Genomic DNA, 20636 nt, shown 5'->3' on the forward strand with positions numbered 1-20636 from the left:
TCACCAAACATGCCTATATGCATTTATTTATCTGTCTATCTATTTGTCTGTCTGTCGGTATGTTTATAGGTCTGTCGTCTCTATTTCTGTCTGAAGATCTTCCTGTCATCTTTCATTAAATTTGAAAAATTATTAATTGATTTGCCCCGTCATTGAGGCCCCTCCAGATATATTTTGTTCATCTATCTTTTTACATCTCTGTGTCTATTGCGCTTTAAAAATGTTGTCCATCTTTTTCTATTTAACCTTCCTGAAACCCTACCCTTAAGGTTCATCCAGGGAGATGTCTTACTACAAGTACTACTAGACGCACAGGCACACATGTTTGTTGCTTCGCCACCTTCTTTCATGTTACATTCTTTGTCTCACCGGTCTTTGTTATTATTCTCTCAGTCTTGCCTTCATCCCTTTTTACACAACCTTTTTGTCATGAATAGAAAACATTCCTAATTCAAACCCATCATATGAAATAGAAAATGCCACTAAATTGTCACACACAATAATAATTGTTGAATATGTTAATACTTAGGTTCGATTAAAGCGTGAATGGGAAGTTAAATTAGTGTGTTAATTCATTCGATTTGGTATGTGGCCACTGTGAGATGTTACTTGAACCTTAGTTCAAGAAAAACATATCCATAGCTTATTTTGAGACAGATGTGCGATGAGGTTCAAGACGGTGTTTTCGTCAGGGCACTATTTAACACGACTGTGAGGCAGCAAAACATTGGACATTTGCATTGAATCGTCCAACCATAGATTTCCCCAAGGATTAACAGGGTCATGATGTAATTAGGCTGTGTAGTAACTCAGTCAAAACGACAATTAAAGCAAGGCATTCCATAGTGAGATTATGTGTGGCGGATGTAACCACACGTCCGCTGCCACACTACAACTCGGGGCGCTGCAGCGGAGGAACACCTCGTCGAATGCAGCGGTGGTTAGACCCGCTCCCACCGCTTCACTCAGAGCGAACAGAGACGAACGTTGAGCGGGCGGAGGAGACGCTAGATATTTAAACCCCCCGGGTCGTTTTGCAGATTTTACTCACACATATCGGCTCTTTTTTGTTTTCTTTATTTGGTATGATTCAAGAGCTGGTTTCATGTAGTAAATGACAGATCGTTAAGGGCGTCGTTGTCGAGGTTTGTCGAGGTTTGGGACCAGTGAAGGGCCATGGCAGCCGAGGCTCGGCCGGAGCTGGTCGGGAAGCGGTTCCTCTGCGTGAGCGGGGACGAGCCGCCGGGGAGCGGGGACATCGGCCGGTGGCCCTGGAGGTCCGGGGTCATACGAGCCGTCAGCCACCGGGACAACGACAACCCCGACCTCACGGTAAGACTGAACCACAGGTTTATCCTCACTGTTATATGCAAAGTAAGATGCAAAACCCTCGGTAGCTGGACTGGTCATGGTGGTCTGAGGGACAGCAGAAACCTGGTGTGGAGGCTCACCGTGGTGGGGGGCTGAGGGACAGCGGAAACCTGGTGTGGAGGCTCACCGTGGTGGGGGCTGAGGGACAGCGGAGACCTGGTGTGGAGGCTCACCGTGGTGGGCTGAGCGACAGCAGAAACCTGGTGTTGAGGCTCACCGTGGTGGGGGGCTAGGGACAGTGGAGACCTGGTGTTGAGGCTCAACGTGGTAGATGAATGAGTAGGGATGTTATGTTATTACAGCTTATTGGTTCGTTATCACATGCTTATTACATGTGGCTGGGTGTCTGAGCCATCTCACTGTGATATCCATAGCATTGTGTCCACTTATTGGACCCCAGAAGCATCAGGCGCCCAGAAGGGGGTCGCTCTCAGCAGACACTGGCTCTTAAAAACTACCTCCTTAAATGCAGACCACACATTAAAGGATTGGACAGTTATTAATACAAATGTCAAGTTCGTATCAACGACATTGAATAGGAAACCTTCATCAGGGATTGTTTCCTACCTGGTGCTTTTGGCCACACAATCTAACTGATTCAAAGACGAGCCCTGAGACACACAGGTAAAACAAACATGACATTAAAACACATCTGTAACAACTTACTATTACATAGGAGGGACATTTGGAAACGCTTTTTCAAGTAGTTTGATTAAAAGCAGACTACATTCCATAATCACTTCTACACTGTTGATACACTGACTGTTTACTTACACTGAATGTCAGCCTTCTAGAACTTCATTTAGATGTACTGTCCCTTCACTAGTTGAATGTTGCCGTTAAATGCAGAACTATTGGTCTGTCCTTTGATGAGCCGGGGTCTGTCCTCTGACGAGCCGGAGTCTGTCCTCGACTACAACCCTTGCTCCGACTTGGACCCGGCCTGAGGAATTCATGACTTGTAAAAACATAAAACTATCGTGCTGCAGGCTGAACAATAGTCAGTTTGTCTGGAGTTGAAATGCTTTTTGTCATTTAAGACCACTTTTGTTTATTTGAAAGCTTTGTGAAATAGCCCTAACCGTGTAGTCAATTTGAATTAAATCACCACTTTAGGAGCAGACCACATATTTGTAAAGATACTGTTAGCTATTTTCTGGCTACCATCACATTTGGTCTATTTCCCAATACAAACAATGACATGTTTGCCCTGACAAACCCTTTTTATTGGGATACTTACTGCACAGTGTGTGCATACTCCCTGCTTCCTTTTGTTCAGAGAAGAAATGTAGCTTTCCATGTAAACATTAAGGCCTTTTATAATACTACTACTCCTACTACTACTACTATTTAACTACTAATTAACAGGTCACAGTAGGTACAGTTAGTATAATTACAGTACAACAGGACAATATGGTAGTTGTATTGGTTTTGAGGGAGTGTTATCTGTGACTGAATGTCTGTGTTTGCTGTTTGGCTTTAATGTTAACATCATAACGTTACAGATATTTCAATATGTAATAACCGTACCAATCTTTGATTAGAGGGTTATAAGTGATTTCAACCTTGTGTACCGTTTTATATTTTTTCAAGTTGTGTTTGGTATCATGGCAAAAGGGCTGTAGTCTATTAGTTATGCTAGAATGTATTTTATTAACTAAATATTTTAGATGAATGCCAATACATTTAACGATAATTTAATGTTCCATTTATGGAATCTCTTAAATTACCTATATTGTATTCTATGTTTGACCATTGCAAAAGACATGTTCCCAGATAACACTAGCATGTTTTCTAATTCCCCTGTAGAATGGGGTCTTTACATGTGACAGGATTTAGTCCGTGAGTAGATGTCTGGTTTAATTCCATACAATAGGGCAAAGTCTCATTAGCAAGCAGCTTAACTAGCTGACTGAATACAGTGGAAGAGGATTGGAGATTAGATTAGAAGAAGTGTGTCAAGCCAGGCTGTCAGACCTTTGTCAAGTGTCTCTGGTCATAGTTCTAGAGCAGACTTGTACTTGGATCGCCATGTTTCACATTTGATTAAATGGTTCATGGTGCTGTATTGTAATACAACAGGCATGCAATTATGTCAATGAAACTATCAACTATTACTTACTTCTATATTGAATTTGACAGTAGTGTAATTATTTACACTCAAAGTTTCAATCGAAACAATGTCGGTATGCTAATAGTTCTGGTATTCTGCATTGTTAACTGTGGTAGTTTGGTAAACGACAGCTGGACTGGCAATTGGTTTACCACAGCTTGCCTGGCCCAGAGCCAGCTCAATGTGGGACATATAGAGTAAGGCTAATGGAGGTCATGTTGGATAATTCATTTGGCTCAATTAGATGGAAGCATTAGAAGAGATCATGCAAAAGTGAAATCATTACTGTCTGGACAAAATTGGTAGCAACAGTGTAAATTAAGGTCTATCATAAACAGTTACCGTTGTAAGAGAACCTAGTCTTATTAAGCTAAACAATCTTGTTTTATACTGAGTTAAACTACCGGTATCCACTCATAATGATGACATGTTTGAACATAATGTCAGTTCTTTCCTTTGATTATCTATATCTTTATTAAATCATCCCATTTTGCAAGGAAGGTGGTTTGAGAAGTACAAAACACAGGGCGTTGATATGAAAGGTAATATTTCCTCCTATAATGGTCCATGGAATTTTAGCAGGCATGTCATCCAGAATCAACTGCTAAAGACCATTTTTCAGCCTCCTCTTTTCTTGGTGGCCTTGTTTGTAGACCTCCAGGGACAAAGATACAGGGGGTCGAACCAGAAGGAAAAGTCCCTCAGTGGCAAAGCATTTGCACATTCATCAGAAAATGCCCCGCTCATGTGTATTCACAATGGATGAGATAGCAGGGCACCAGGTCACCCTATAGCGCCCATTGTCTTCATTACAGTTGTAGCGTGTCTTTGTGTTCATGCATGTATGTGTACAGTAGCAGGCAATGCCACTGTTGGACCTTTAACTGACTGTATTTACATTTCTCTTTTCTCTGAAATTCTATTCTGCAATTAAAATAAATGTGTTTTCGATAACCACACACAGAACCTACATATGGCGCGGGAGTTTAACTCGAAAATATGTTTGGTTGTGTTGATCCAGCCGATCCATCTGTGCTTTAATTAGAACAGAGTCAACACACAGGACACGGAAGCTTTCACTTTCTGATTGAGATTATATTAAACCTTTAGTGACTGGCTTCAGTGAATGTTTAAAAGTATCCATGATTGTACTTATGCTGCGATCCATTTGTATCGTACATCAGCCTTACGAGTTGCAAGTGGGGAAATCTCCCAGTTTTCTTGCGGCATTTCACGGAGGAACTCCCTCTTTTGGTCAGTCCCACTCGTAGTTTGGAGAGTATACCAAGTTCAGTGAGGCTGACCGTACGACTCGACAACAAAAATGGCTGTGCCCGTAAAGAGCTTTATTTTCTTTGTATTTGTAACACGTTGGTCAATTTAATGTTGTTTTTAAATGCTCTTACAAACAGGATTACATTGCTACTTTATTCCGCTCACCAATGCATTGCATGGTCTTGCTGTGCGTGGCGTGCAATACAATCTAAAGTTATGTTTGTTTTCAAGCTGGTTTGCTAAAGAGGCTAGTGTAGCTAACAATAACAATGACTAGCCAATGACAAACGGGAACACTATAAGTGCTGTAAACCAGAAAAATACGTAACGATCTCTCTAGAGCAGGTCAGGCGTACCGGTGTACCATACAAATGGATCGCAGTATCAATGCGTATGTAGTAACTGACAAGCCTCCTAGCACAGAGCCTCCTCTTTCTTGAAGGACTATTCTGTTCACGTGCAATATTCTGTTTTTTAGAAACTGGCCTATGATAAAAATTATAGCATTACTTCAAGGCTTATATAGGATGCGACCGGGTTTTACCAATTTTTATAATCTCCAAAATAGTGTTAGGTTTGTGTTAACATTTTCTATACAACGTCCATGGAGATAATGACTGTAAAGCATGATAGCGTGGGTTGATGACCTTGATATTGGAAGTATTAATCTTGCAGGAGTGCTTTGTGCTGCCTAGTGTTCTGTGGCGTTCTGTGGCACTGATGCAACTGGATACTGAGAGTGTTAGTGGTGTGTTTTCTGGTGCCTAAGGAAACAAAATGTAATCTGAAACCAGGATGGACTCGCTGGCTGTTTGGCTGGCTAACTGCCCTTCCCCCATCCCCCCCACTCTGTCTCTCTCTCTCTCTTTCTTGCGCTACGCTACGACATAAGGCAGCCATAAAGCACTCGCTCTAAAGTCTGACAGGCCTCCCAGATAACCCTGGGAATACATTAGGGCTTGTACCACTCACCAGCTGCTATCATTTCCTGTATGAATGACTGGGCCTGAGTGGTCTACCCAGAGAAACACCTACAATGATACCTTCTCCACATCCATGACAGCATTCTTTCTGTTTCGGAATGCTTCCCCGTTAAAAACACTAGGATTGGGCTGGAGGCAAATATCAAGTATCACCAATATTTTGTTGCCTAAAAGTGTCTATTTGTCATTAAGCACATGCTTCTTTCTGAAGTGACCTACATGATTTGAGATGCATGTCATTACAGGTGCAGTATGTAAGATTTAGGAGCTATGATTTAAGTGTAATTTGTATGAAATGCCATAGCCACATGTCAGCTATTAGTGAGTGAAATGCTCTGTGAGAATATATATTCTGGGTGACTGCGTAGCTGCCTCTGTATGCAGCAATTTAGATATTAGACCACCCCCAGCTTTCTGACAACTAAGAACCTCTTCCCTGATTGGTTCAGGGAATCCTCTTGCCTGTGGATCACATTTGCCCTCACAGCATTATTGTAGCTCCGCCACAGGGCATGGATACAGAAATCCCAAGGAGGCAGCAGAGATGGAGTGCATGTCCTGCTGGATTTGGTTCCAAATCATTGTACGACTTTTCCGTGCTGCACCTTGAAGGCGTCTAGGATGCCTAAGGACATTTCCATTGGCCCCAACAGTATTAGAGATGGACATGAATGATTATCTCTCTAGATAAACTTTGTTGACTATGGGAGCATGCTGCTGCTGTTATCTTCTGGTTCCATGTTGACCGTCAGTATGTTTACATTCACTACTTAGTTTGATTAAACTGATTGGGTGCTCGTTGACATGACCAGTAAAGTAATGTGTGCGAAACACAAAAAAAGTCAGCACTCGTTAATATACAAAATACAGGTACATTAATCTGAACATGGCACATATGGAGTTTATAGTAACCAATGTACAAAGAAAGGGACGTTGGGAAAAAGATGGCTCCAGAACTATTTGCACTCGGACAATGCTCTCAATTATAATTTGTGGTCACTTGGATTACATTTCAGGAGCATATGTGTCCATACGGTCACCATTTCAAGCACTGAGAGATTCTAAGAAGCCTCCTTGTTCGAATTTTGACTTTTTTAGGACTACTTCTTTCTTGGACGCAGTGGAAATGTCCAATAAAGTTTAGAGGACTCCTGCCAAGCTATGCTGGCTTGGCTGCATTAACGGACGGTTTTACCAACGATTCGGAAGAAAGCTGTTATATCATTGCCAGTAACTCTGAGCAATTAATAAACAGGGTTTTTTCTGTTTGATACCTTCCTTTCCTATCATGTAGTTGTGGCTTCCAATTACTGTTGATAATCAGCTTTGTCTCCATTAGACCGCGGCAGTAGAGGGCTTGTTTTTAGTGGAGAAGCCACCGTACTGTGTAATGAGTGGGACATTTGTATAAAGAAGACGCAGGTCTTAACTCTTAAGTATGACATTGTCTTGTTAAGAAGGGTCTAACTGCATAAGTCACTAGCTCTGGAAGCCAAAGGAGCTAGGTTGTGGTAAAAAGGGACCACAGGTCTTCTCCATTGAATCTTAGGAAGCTCCTTCACTTATAAGATATCCACCAGACATGCGTACACCTTACCATAATACAGAGCTTCATTGGCCCCTAGTTATCAGAGTAATGGAGTTGGGCCATCCCTCTTTGAGTCCTGCAGGAACGGGGAGGTCTGAGTGGGAGTTCCCCTGAACGGAGGTCTGCATGGCTATAGTAGGGTCCTTGTGTATTTGTCACCAGGCTGTCAGAGAGGCAGACTTCAGGCCCTCCTTGTTTTTTCCGCCTTGTAAATCTTGCCCTGGGACATTGGCAGGATAAAAACACATTGATGTCACAGGGGGTTCCGAGTCAACAAAGGTTGTGTGACTGCTAGTGTATTCTTGTGTGTGAGATCTGGAGGTTGCAACAAGGTGCTGTCATGGTTTCCCCTGCTATATGCCTTTACCCTGACATCAGATGACCCTGGAATGGAACGACGCAATCCTGTTGTGAAATAACTGAACTCATTAGCATCTGCTTACCATTTATGCTTTCGCCTCTTCATTTTCTGTTTATTTCGGTCTGGATTCGGATAAGTAATATACATACGAACTAGCTAATATTGCTGTGCGATCTACCAATACCATTGCAGACCATGCAGATGGAAGATGGCTGCACATTAATATGTTATATTCTGTAATAAATGGTTTGTTCGTCAGTGGTTAAACATCACCGCATATACTGTGTGTGTGTGCACACACAGTAAGTCATTGATGTCAATGTGATTCACGTTATAGTGCGATACAAAATGACTTCACATTCGCATCTTTAACCGTACATACTCGGTTCTCAGCATAACATTATTTAACTTTTGATGAAAAATGCAATTATTTCATGCATCCATTTGGTTTGATTGTAAAAGTCCAAAGCACGTGTTTTAGGTGTGTGCTGCAGTTCTCTCCTTCTAATCTCCTATGATATTCAGTTGAGCCTGGCCCTGCACTGTGGAGGAGGCTAAGCTCTGCTGCTGCTGCATGACTCACTGGCGAGCTCTTTGATATGTGAGGGAGAGCAGAGAGCTGGAGGCAGATGGAGGGAGAGAGGGAGAGTGAATGTTCTGAACTCGCTTATTAGTAGCGTGCCACTATGAAAGGGAGAGAGGGAGAGAGAGAGCGAGAGAGAGAGAGAGAGAGAGAGAGAGAGAGGCACGGGGAGAGAGAGAGTGCTCTGTCTGGCCTCTCTCCCTTAGCAACAGCAGCTGAGCCACGTGAACGACGGTTCCTCTGAGTTCACCGACTGCACAGTGCTTAACTCTTTCCCCGCCGCGAGGAAGCCTCTCAGAGTGAGAACCACTGAGGAGAGTTCTGCTCCTCTTCTGTCCCACAACATGTCATAGATCAGATAATGACTTCCAGGTCCATGTACTGAAATACAACAACGTTCCTTTTTGATTTGTGTACAGAATCTGATATGAACGACATAATTGATTCCAGTGCTACCATATTGAACAGAAATAGCCGGATCAATCGATTGCTTGCGTGCTAAGGAGCTTTGTATATGGACATTGTGGACAGACTCAGACGTTGCCTGAGACTTAAGGAAACCACTATTAATCTATCATTCCTTTGATTATACCTGTCTTTATCAAAGAACTATCAGTAGCAATAGTTATGGTAGTTTACATGAGCTCATTTCTGACAAGGAGTGTCTTGCCAAATGCTAATGTCATCATCTGTCCTCTAGTGACTGTGAGCAAACTGATCATCCCATCCTTTGTTTTGTGTGGGGAACAGTCCATAGTCTGGTATTGATTTGTGCAGGAGGCCTGCTATGTTGGTGCACAGTGGAGCACAGTGGAGCACAACAGGCAATCAGAAAGAGCAACATAACAACAAAGCTTTTTATGTCCCCTCCCTATTTCTTCTACTGTGTTTCTGCGTGGCTATAGTGAACTACAATAACTCATTCTACTGTGTTTCTGCGTGGCTAGTGAACTACAATAACTCCTTCTGATGTGTTTCTGCGTGGCTATAGTGAACCACAATAACTCCTTCTACTGTGTTTCTGCGTGGCTAGTGATCTACAATAACTCCTTCTACTGTGTTTCTGCGTGGCTATAGTGAACAAAAATAACTCATTCTGATGTGTTTCTGCGTGGCTATAGTAGGGGTGGGTATTGCCAAAGAAGTCACGATTCGATTCGTATCACGATTCACATGCCACGATGCGATTCTATCACGATGCATCGCGATACTTGAATTATTGCAATGCATTGCGAATTTTCACTGAACACTGTTAAAAAAAAATTAAGCCATTACCAGTGGCTGACTGGCTGTGTATGATCTGGATAGTGGGTTCAATTGATAACTCAAAGCAACTCAATTCATACATAGCTGTATTTACTGAAACGACTATTACTGGATACACTGACAAGAAGTGCTAAGGATCTATAAAACTTAAAATAACAAAATAAGGATAATCAGTGCCGTTTACATGGCCTCAGTGGTCCTTTAAACCAATGAAATGAAAACATTCAAACATTTCCCCTTTTGGATGTAGCTGCCATTATAACAACAATATCATTTCATAAACATAAGAGGACAAACAGATGCCACAAAAAGTGAATAGGCTTTATAAAACTATATAAATTATTATTATTATTTTTTTTTTTAATTATTCATTTTTTTCAATTAATAATCGATTCTTGGCGTCAACAATCGATGCAGTAGATCGTGAAAATTAGAATCGCGATGCATCGTCATGACGATTATTTGGCACACCCCTAGGCTATAGTGAACTACAATAATTTCTTCCAGATGCTTATATGCATTTGGATATTCTTTTTCCCTTAATGTTCTAATTGTTTCCCTCCAACCCCAACCTTGAACCTCATATCGACCATTCCACAACCTTAATTCATTCATGCTTCATTGGCATACGTAGCTCTATATACACAATTAGATGGGGAACATTGCAAATAATCCAATACTTCCACACAATAGGAATTCAGTAACTCTCCCCTGTCACCCAGTTCTCTTATATATTTCACTTTTCCCATTTTAAGCCAACTACCACATAGCAGCGCAATGACCTGCTGTGGTCCAATAATGGGTTCTCTCCTGAGCCAATGTGCCCTGAGACAAAGGGAAGTCCTGCTTTGCTCTTCATGTGTTGTTCTGCACTGTCTCAGCGCACTACTCGTTTAATACCCGCACGGCTATGTGTTCTTCCTCTGCTGTCCCAACCGGCACTGTGGTAGCAGAAGGTATTTGACGTGCCTCAGCTGGAATATGAGCCCCAATTAAACAAGTAAATTCTTGTTACCTCATCAAGAAAGAGGCTCTCTGGCTCTGTTGACCCACACAGATCCCCTTGTTCTTCTCTCTCTTTATCTCTCTCTTTGACTCTCTTACTTCCTGTCACTCTCACTGTCTGTCTCTTGCAGAAGAGGTAACAGTTCATGAGAGACAGTCTTCTAGGCCTTTCCATGAGTCATGCAAATGTGGATAATTTAAGCTTAAGTTAGTAAATAACATTTGTGAGCGTTTGTGAAATCATCTTCTGATCCGTCCCTATCCCTTTACCATGACTGCTTTGTATTTGGAAACGTTCTGGTTTATTTTGAAAACCTTTGTTGCTAGCCATTGAGGAGGTAGCTACTACCGTCCAACCAAAGCACTAAATGCTAAATGCCTAGCAAGCAAGCCAGTCAGTTCTCCATGATTCCAACCATCCAATATCCATCCATCCGGGCCAAACAGAGCTCCACAACTCGTTCATTGTTTCACTTCTTGCATCACATACACCTGAAAGAAAACCACAAGTTCACCCCCAAATAAGTGTATGGATGCACAGCACACACTTCCTGCATCCGGCATTCCCGTGTCTATGCTGAGGACTGTTGGGTCTTGTCAATGTGGCACTAGTCTGGCACTAGGCACTAGGTCTGGCGAAATGATTGAGGGTGGCCAGTTGTTATAGTGTGAGGAATACCCAGACAAGAGTCAACTCAGTCAAACAAGTGGTAACACAAGGAGAGACTGATATGCCTTTAACAGGACAGAGAGAGACAGAGATTGCCAACAACATGGCACACCTTGAAACAGAAGCCTACTGGGAGGTATTCCAAACAGGTTTTTACACACACACGCGCACACAAGACGAGGTGTGGCAGTTGTAGTGGAGTCCTGCTGTGTAATTACGAGCGAGAGGCAATGCTAGGGCCCTCTCACCTGCAGCAGGAAGGAATACTTCACGTAATAGCCTCCAGGCTTTTAATTTAGTTCTCACAAAGCACTCAAAACTGCAGCAATACACGTCTCCAGAATTAACTTAACAGAGTTTTTCGTTGCTTGAAAGGTTGGCCACCTTCCTCCAAACTAGCAAAAAAAACAACAACACTTATTTATCCGGTCATTTTTACCCCAGACAAATTCAGTGTCTCTTATTTTTGAAGACATTTTCTGCCCACAGAATGTTGACTGGACCCAGGTGTTGAGGCATGTGGGCTTGTGTTGTTGTTGTTGTTGTTGTTGTTGAGTCATTGGCGGAGGATGAGTAGGTTTGTTTGGTCTGAGATCTTGTCTCTGACCTGTCTTCCAGCAACTCTGGGCCAATGGGGCGTACATGCATGTCTAAGCCATGGAGTAGACGACGTGCAGCACCATGCCTATGAAGTTCATGATCACTCTCACATGTCGAGTACGCTTCAGGAACATAATGTGCAGGATAACCAGCAAATAGGGTTCTCTGTTTTGTAATACCTCTAGAAGACAATGTACATGTTATAAGGGATATTCATTCAAATAACCCTTAATACTAGGGCAGAGTGATTGATTTATAACTACTGTCTTTGGCACTTTTACAATGTCTGTATTTCTATAATATAAATATGCAATACATATGGCTCTATATCTTATGGAAGGCTCCCTGTCTGCAGTTCATAACCACTTGAGGTGTGTGTGTGTGTGTGTGTGTGTGTGTGTGTGTGTGTGTGTGTGTGTGTGTGTGTGTGTGTGTGTGTGTGTGTGTGTGTGTGTGTGTGTGTGTGTGTGTGTGTGGTTTCCACGGCACCAGATGAGGGCAGGAAGGGGTGTTCTACTGTTGGCCTCATCGATTGGCTCCATCCAGACCTGAAACTTGACCTTCCTAGCAGATGTCTCTAACACTGCCATACACGTACGCGCACACACACACACGTGCATGGCCAAACCTAGCTACCATCATTCTAAGTGTTTTTCTGTGTACTTCTGTTGATTGCCTTTAGCTTTTCATCCGTTTCCGAGTGATAAGATAGAGTTGTTCTGATACGGATACCAGTATTGGAAATCCCTCCAATACTGCCTAAAATGCAGTACTGGGTATCGGCGAGTCTATACACCGACTCAATACAGATACTAGCTCGTACTAGTATCTGCAAAGAACATCGCAAACATGTGCAGTGCGTTCGTTACTGGTCGGAAGTGGAGGGTCGGAATGGAAAATGCTTAATCTTCAACCTACGTTGGTTCGAAAGTCGGAAAAACACAATAAAAATGTATTATTATATTTAAAGATTTTAAAAGTAAATCTAGTTCTGAAAAGACAGTGAGAAACTCGATTTCTTTTTCCCTGATTTCCTCTATTCCATGTCCATTTATTTTGCCTCTACACCAGATGACATGCACCTCTGCACTTTGCAGCTCAATAAGAGAGAAGCATAATACAACATATAATCTCCAATGGATTTCTTTGACATTTCTTTCTTATTTTTATCTGGAGGTCCATTGAGTTGTGTTCAGGACCATGTGCCCCCATGGGGTTTTCTGGAGGTCCAGTGTGTTGTGTTCAGTTGCTCTCATGGGGTTTTCTGGAGGTCTTTGTGTTGTGTTCAGGTCCAGTAAGTTGTGCTTAAGACCTGGACTTTCAGTGTTTGTCTTCAGGTCCAGTGTGGTGTGTTTAGGACCTAGGGGGTCCGGAGTTTGTCAGGCTCCCTCCTGTGTAGAAGTTGGAGCCAAGGGGGGGCAGTTTGTAATCTAGCAGTGGTGCAGTGTGAGGTAAAGGCACTATGTAGGGTTTGAACATCAGCAGACCACACATGAACACCAGACCAGGCCTATGGCCCCTGGTGACCCAGGACCTCCACCTTCTATACCTCCTCCACCGACTCTCTTCCCAGCACTAGCCCTAAAACAACAGAACCAAAATACTAAGCACAACAACCAACACTTTATATAAACCTTACTGTGTGTGATGGGTTAACAATGGTACAGCCGGGGCGCATCAGTGTCAGAATGCACTCACTGCAGACTGTCATAACTAGACTAGATACCCTACTGGACACGTCTCTTGTTCCTTTTTGAGCTTATATAAGAGCCCTTTCACTGATGGGTTCGTGCACACACAGACATGCGCATGCAGCTGCAGAACGGGGTTACGGTACAACTAGTAATGTGAGGATACGTGTGTGTGTGTGCCTCTTAGTGCAGCGTTAGGCATCGGTATGCAGGGAAGATCAGACACGTGCCGCCTTACGCAGGGGGGGGGGGGGGGGGGGAAGAGAGAGAGAGAGAGAGAGAGAGAGAGAGAGAGAGAGAGAGAGAGAGAGAGAGAGATGAGTCTGTGATCTAATATAAATAGAATATAGCATATTCAGTGTCTCCATGCAGCGGAAGCACTACATCATCCTTGTTTACAGTGAATTAAGCATGGCCTTCAAACCTTTTAAGTCTTGGTACAGAGAAGGATGGTTCAGACTAAGGAGAGGAAAACAGAAAGAACCACACAAGATGGATGTGTGCTGTTTCCCATTAGCATGTTTCAGAGTCCTGTTATGTTTGTGTCTTGTTTTCAGAGAGTGTGAGCTTGTGGGTGTCTGTGAGTGTGTCTGTGACTGCACTTGAGTGTGCCTGTGAGGGTGCACGACACGTGACTGTCTGTGAGGGTGCACGTGAGGGTGCACGCGAGTGTCTGTTAGGGTGCTTGTGAGTGTGTCTGCGAGTGTGTCTGCAGGGTGCACGTCAGTGTGTCTCTGGGTGAGTCTTTGAGTGTGTCTGTGGGGGTGCACGCGATTATGTCTGCAAGTGTGTTTGTGAGTGTGACTGTCTGTCAGGGTGCACGTGAGTGTGTGTTTTTCTGGCCTTTCTCCTTTACTCAAACAACAGAATGTTCCATATTCTGGGGCTTTAATGAAGGTTTGTCTGGAAAAGGACATCTAGTGCAGAAGACAGGATGGAGTTAACATGTATATCGAGTCATCAACACATGGACCTGTTTGATCTCCAGGACCACACAACACTTTGTGAATAGAAATTTCCTCCATCTAGTCAAAGCCTTTTAGGTTGTATGACCGCCCGGGTGATAGACCCCGTACCGGCGGCGGCTCCAAAGCCCCAGAGGTAGGGGCCGCACAGGTCCGTCGGGACCCCACTGCTAACTGAAGACAGTAGGGTTCCGGCGAGCGTGAACTAAGGGGCCTCATGAGTGTTGTCACTGAGGGGTTACTGTCGTTCAGCTCCCCCCCGTAGAGCCACGCCAGGTGTTTTCCTGACCTGGCAGAAAGCCTGCCCTGTGGCTCTGCTGGACCAATGTCCAACATACACACACGCACTCATGGGCACGCACGCAAGTATGCGTGCACATGTACGTGTGTGTGCATGCGTTCACATGTACGTGTGCATGCGCACATAGTTGTTCATAGCGTTGTTGTTGTTTATGTTGTTTATGGCCTCAAAGCTATTCCTGTCAAGTCACGGCTCGGCCCCTCATCTCGCTCATGCCGTATTCTCTTTGTTTCAGCTTTAGCTTGTTTTAGATGTAGCTTGTTTTAGACATAGCTTTTTCAATTCTCAGTAATATTAAGGCCAAAGCATACGTCTGCGTCAGATTGATAAAATTTTTGCATCTAAAACAGACCTGAGCTTTTTTGGGGTTGTGTAGAAAATATGAACCAAACATTTGCACTGTGTTTTTTGGGCTGTAGACGTTCACAATGCATGCATGTTATGTTATGGATTCATGCATAGTAGTCTAACTATGACATCGAGTCCTTCTCTTCTCCAATGTGTAACATTCATTGGCCTACAGTCTCATTACAGGGAAATGCAAGTTAAATGATGATGACAAATAACTCTGTGTGTTTGGATATATTTGATTGTAGTGGCTTGTGGGTAGATGATGGGTTTCTTAACTCTGAAGCATCTCTTTAATCTGCTGTACACATCCGTAGTTTTGATGGCTTTTTGAAATCAAGATGTACCAACTCTCCAAACAATGTAAATTGCACATCAACTGTTTTGTCTTCTAGGCCCTAGTTGCAGAAGATGAGATTACAGTTTTACCTCAATCAAATATAAAACATATTAAGTTTAGTTTTTTCCTTTAACAACTGGATTTTTATAATAACGTTTAAATGATGGTTTGCTTTGCACTAGCAACTAACAATTGCTATAATACCAAGAGCCTACTTGGTCCAGTTCAGATAAAGAGCCCCTTTACACCGGACATGAACGTGTCTTTTTTGCAATCGGATGTGAGTCGTATATCACCAAAAGGTAGGGGTGTGACGATACACTCAGCTCACGAGACGAGACGAGACACGATATTGGGTTCACGAGAACGAGACGAGACGAGATTTTAAGAAAACTACAATGACAAAATATATGACTGGACCAACAGACTTTTATTTAACCAAGTCGCGCATGCATTTTGAAATGTTTTATTATAACTCTGTACATGCATGAAATTGAAACTAAAACTATAATTTATAAAAGTTAAATTAAAATAAATTTAATTATATAATTCTCTTTTTTTCAAGTGCAAACAATATGTGCAAAACCAAATCAAAGTACCCAAAATGTACTTTGATTAAATGTATTCGCTTTCGCGGTTATTCAGCCTCTTCTTCTCCTCCGGAAAAACACGACCGCATTGCATTGTGGTATACGGGAGTAACATGTAGGCTACATCGTATGTACACTCAAATTTTGGGTATTTTAAGTGCACTATATAGTGCATGAAATTAACCACTGAGAATTCGAACAGCACTACAAAATGGCGAGCACCCTGGTACACTATATAGTACACTATATCCGTGATAGGGAACGATTTCGAACACAGCTTATGGCTGCTTTCGATGCTTCCCCTGCTTCCCCTCCTTCTCCTCCTCTTCTTTTCCTTCTCCTTCTTTAGGTTCTGGCAGATGCATGCAGAAAAGGCGCATTACTGCCCCCACAGGCGACATATAGAAGTTTCGATAAATCACAAATCTCGCGAGACCGATTTTTGACGCGACGGGTAATATCGTCAAGTTTAATCTCGCGAGATCTCGTCACACCCCTACCAAAAGGCATAAAAATCAAGGTTGTAATGCACCCACGTGGTATTGGTCATACGGTGGTCTAATCAAATAAGGAGGGTGTCTGAGTCTGTCTGCATCCATCAGGGGGGAATCATCCGACTCCTCAATACGCGTAGAAAGGGTCTTCCTCTTCATCTTTACACTCAGGGTGGGACATGAATGCGGCTCCCCCCAGTGTTCTGCTACTTGGACCTTCTCTCATCAGCATCAGATGCATTTACAATTAATCACCAACATCTGTGAAATGAACATGCAATAGTGATAGCTGCGTAACGACTACATCCTATATTCCACAGTGTGCTGGATACCAAAGACAAGACGCCACGGCACAGCAATCCTTATGAACCATGCAAATGCAATCACAGATACAGCAAAAGTACTACTTCGAGAAGCCTGAGTCGGCTGCTTCGCTCAAAACCTCAGATGAGACGTGTGGAATAGATGAGGATCGATGCAGTCTCGCAGTGTGTTGATGAGGTTCACACGGAGCATCGGGAGCCAATCAGGGGCCGAAGAGAAAAGAGTTAAGGCCTGCCCCATCCCATTTCAAAAACATGTGAGAGTAACAGTCTATCGTCATCCTCTATTATCCCGCGACAGCATCATTCAATGCATTCCAGGTGCAAATTAAATGTTTTAAATATCCGATTGATAGCCGATGCCCCAAAACCATGTTTGTGCCGCGTGCAATGGTCTTTAAGCATTGCAGAGAAGTTGCGTCGGTCTTAACTGGAGGTTGGTTTATGGACGGTATTGACATATCTCTCCCTTTATCTCAATGTGGCGTAGGGCTGGGCGATATGGACAAAATCTTATATCACGATATGAGTAATTTTATATCACGATATGGATATATATCACGATATGGTATTTTTGAAGTAAATTAAAATAATAAATGGCTTAAAATAACCATACTTCACATTTGATCAGTTTTTTATTTTATTTTGAACTTGAATTTCCATGCTTACAAAGGAGTAAGTAGCGAACAATCTGTCATTAACTGCAGTGTCATATAGTGCAAACATCTTGTAAACATTGAACTGTTTTTTCAATACAAATAACATTTTTTTTTAAAGGTGTGCTTCACACCTGCCTGGCTGTCAGTCAGTGCAGTGTAATATAAAATAAAAATTACAGCATCACACAAATATTTTAAATACTAATTATACACTTATACAATAAAGTTATGTGCTGTGCAAATAGCTGGTGGTAAAAATAGAACTGTTTCTTCAATACAAATGAGATTTTTTTTGAAGTTAACAGGTGAGTCTCACACCTGCCTTGCTTCAGTCAGTGCAGTGCAATATAATATATATCTATATATATATATTTTTTTCTCTCTCGGTATAAACGATATGGCCAAATCTCTCCCGGTAGACACTTTCATATCGTCCACGGTATGATATCGTCATATCGCCCAGCCCTAAGCGGATAGTGGACCACAACACTGACATCACCATAACTCGCTTGCGGCATACCAAAAGTAAACCAGCCCATTTTAAAAGGGGAACTATAACAATCCAGTACTTTATCTTTAGTTTCTTACCAGTTGACGGGAAAGGCAGCCTTATCCTTCATTAGTCTCTCTCCAGGGGGACCCCAGGCCCCGGAGCTGGGTTTTGTTTTGATGAGCGGTGGCATCCCGTTAGAGCTGGCTCTCTGTCTCTCCGCTGCAGCAGGCGGCCCCACAGACCGCCCAACAGCCTTGTGGACAGCCCCGTTTCACAGTCTTATCTGGGGACTCTCAACAGTGGACCGCTGCATGCATTCTAGTCACAGATCTTTGATCTGTACTGGGCTTTATAGCTAAGGACCCCAGAATAGAAGTGGAGGTTGGAGTCTTTATGTGGCATGTAATTAAAATGGGGCTGCTCTTCAAACTACACTGAAAGTATAGGCTGCAAGCTAAGAAACACACAAATTACAACTTATTTGCGCTTGTGTATTTGCATGCGTGTCTGACAATTGAGAGATTTCTTAATATTTGTACTGCAACTAAGGTTCCAAGTTATCCAACATGGCAATACCAATGAATAATGAACAATGGCAAAATGAGAAACTGTAGTGGTTTTTTTTGCATCCCGAGGTCAATTATTCCTTCTTATGATGAGCCCAAATGTAAGGAGAAGTAGTCGGTTTCCAGACCTAGACAGGATTAGCCTGCTGCCTAGCGCGCAATTTCATTTCCCGCTGCTAGGCAGCCTGGATTCCATGGATCCGATTTTCGCCTGAGATAGGGAACCAATCACAGAACGGGGAGGGACGGCAAGACGATGACGACGTCTATGCGACACACCATCGTCTTCTTCCTCATCGAATATCTGTCGCTCTACATACATCATCTGGTATAGTTGATACGATTGGCTTGAGCTACGTACAGACTCATATGATAGACATTCGTAGCGTGCAATATACGGCTCCGGGCAATCGTAAACCACGCCTCAAATACGAGGAAATGTATGTGTGGTCCAAGACCTCATCTCAATGTAGGTTAAGATGATGTGTGGCGTTAGCCAGGCTAAGACAGGATATGTAGATACAAACATGCCCACCCACACACACACGCACACACGCACGCATGCACGCACGTACACACACACAGGTTCAGTGTGGACTAGTACTGGCCAGTGATGTTAATTATGCAGACGTATGAAAGCCTATTTTCTATGATGTCATTCACTGGCCTTGTTCTGAACTCTGTTTTCTCTATCTGTCAGCCATTTGCCATTGTATCCATAGTGTCCTTGTATTTTTTATTTCATAATTGTGTCCCTAACTCATACATAGGTGGACTTACTAAAGCACTTGTACTGTACATCCTGGATTGTCTAGGGACCACTGGCATTCATCAGGCTGTTCACATGTGTGCGATCTGGGCAGGGGGAAGGGTGCAAGGCATCTATATAGGGGCCCAACTCCAACCTCTCTGGTCTGTCTCAAATTGAGCCCACAGCTGAAAGACATTACTGCCATACATGAAGAACACCACAGTTAGGGGTAAGGGGCCTTTCTGCGGCGGAGTACAGAGAACTTAGATAGTGTAGATGGAGAAGGGAACAGAGGAGAAGAAAGTTCATTCATATGCCAGCTGAGGGGTGTTTAGTGGAATCTATAGTCGGTACGATTCCCCATTTGTGAAGTGCATGTACGGTCGCACAGCCATGGTGTTTATAGCTGCCATTTTGCAGTCACATGCTGTGGATGGTAACCGCGCACTATCAAAATTATTTCAACGTGGGCTTAGGCAGATAGGCCTACATGCGCCGAAAACAGATCGCTATTTATTTATTTATTTGACTGAACGCAGCCTGCATGACGGTTCAACTAGACACGTCAAAAAAATTACTTCACACGCTGTGTCTTTTTATAATTTAATGTTACCAGCATTCATAGTGTTGATCAGCAGAGAAATAGTCCACCAAAGAGGTTGACATCGCTCAGCAACCGAGGACGCTGGGGTTGATAAGTTACCGGACTACTTGCGGAGTGATACGATAAAAAAACTTCCTTGACAGCAGTCATTTTATGCTTAGCATCGGTGAATTATCAAAAAAATTATCACGACCAGAAGTTGTGAAGGCCCATGCAAGGGAACAGAGCGTTCAACAGCATTGAGAAGAGCCATTTCATAAATAACAATAGTCACATTCATTATTCGATATTCTACGTGACTCGCTATTCTACGGGACTATTCGACGATCGTTGATCGGGAGGACTAAGTCTGAAGTATGGGCATATTTTGGGTATTTAAAAATACTGCGATAATACCGAAAACCGGGATAATTTTGGTCACAATAACCGCAAGGTTAAATCTTCATACCGTTGTATCCCTAATTGACATAACACGGCCAAAAGCTGTGTGCGCCTTTGGATGATATTATGAATCCGAGCCATTGCGATACATCCACTGTAAACAGCGCATGGTACCATGTCCGCAAGCTGCTCAGGGCCACACCCCCACCATCCACCTTGACACGCTTCTAAAAAACGGCACGTTTGTGGAAAACTTATTGTGGAAAACTTATTGTGGGCTGGCTCGTAGTGGCTGTAATACTGCCCCAAGGCTGA

General features: G+C 43.0%; 1 protein-coding gene across 1 annotated transcript in view; it reads left to right on the forward strand.

Moving 5' to 3' along the window:
• The first annotated feature begins 952 nt into the window (after nucleotides 1–952).
• The window catches only part of LOC130371014 (probable JmjC domain-containing histone demethylation protein 2C), an 86646-nt gene continuing 66962 nt past the window's right edge, over nucleotides 953–20636 (forward strand). Inside the window, 1 exon segment of the mRNA XM_056576613.1 lies at nucleotides 953–1332. Within this exon segment, the coding sequence (XP_056432588.1) occupies nucleotides 1177–1332 (156 nt within the window). The 5' untranslated portion in view covers nucleotides 953–1176.

This window comes from Gadus chalcogrammus, chromosome 18 (genome assembly GCF_026213295.1).
Source record: "Gadus chalcogrammus isolate NIFS_2021 chromosome 18, NIFS_Gcha_1.0, whole genome shotgun sequence".
In the NCBI taxonomy this organism is placed as follows: Eukaryota; Metazoa; Chordata; class Actinopteri; order Gadiformes; family Gadidae; genus Gadus; species Gadus chalcogrammus.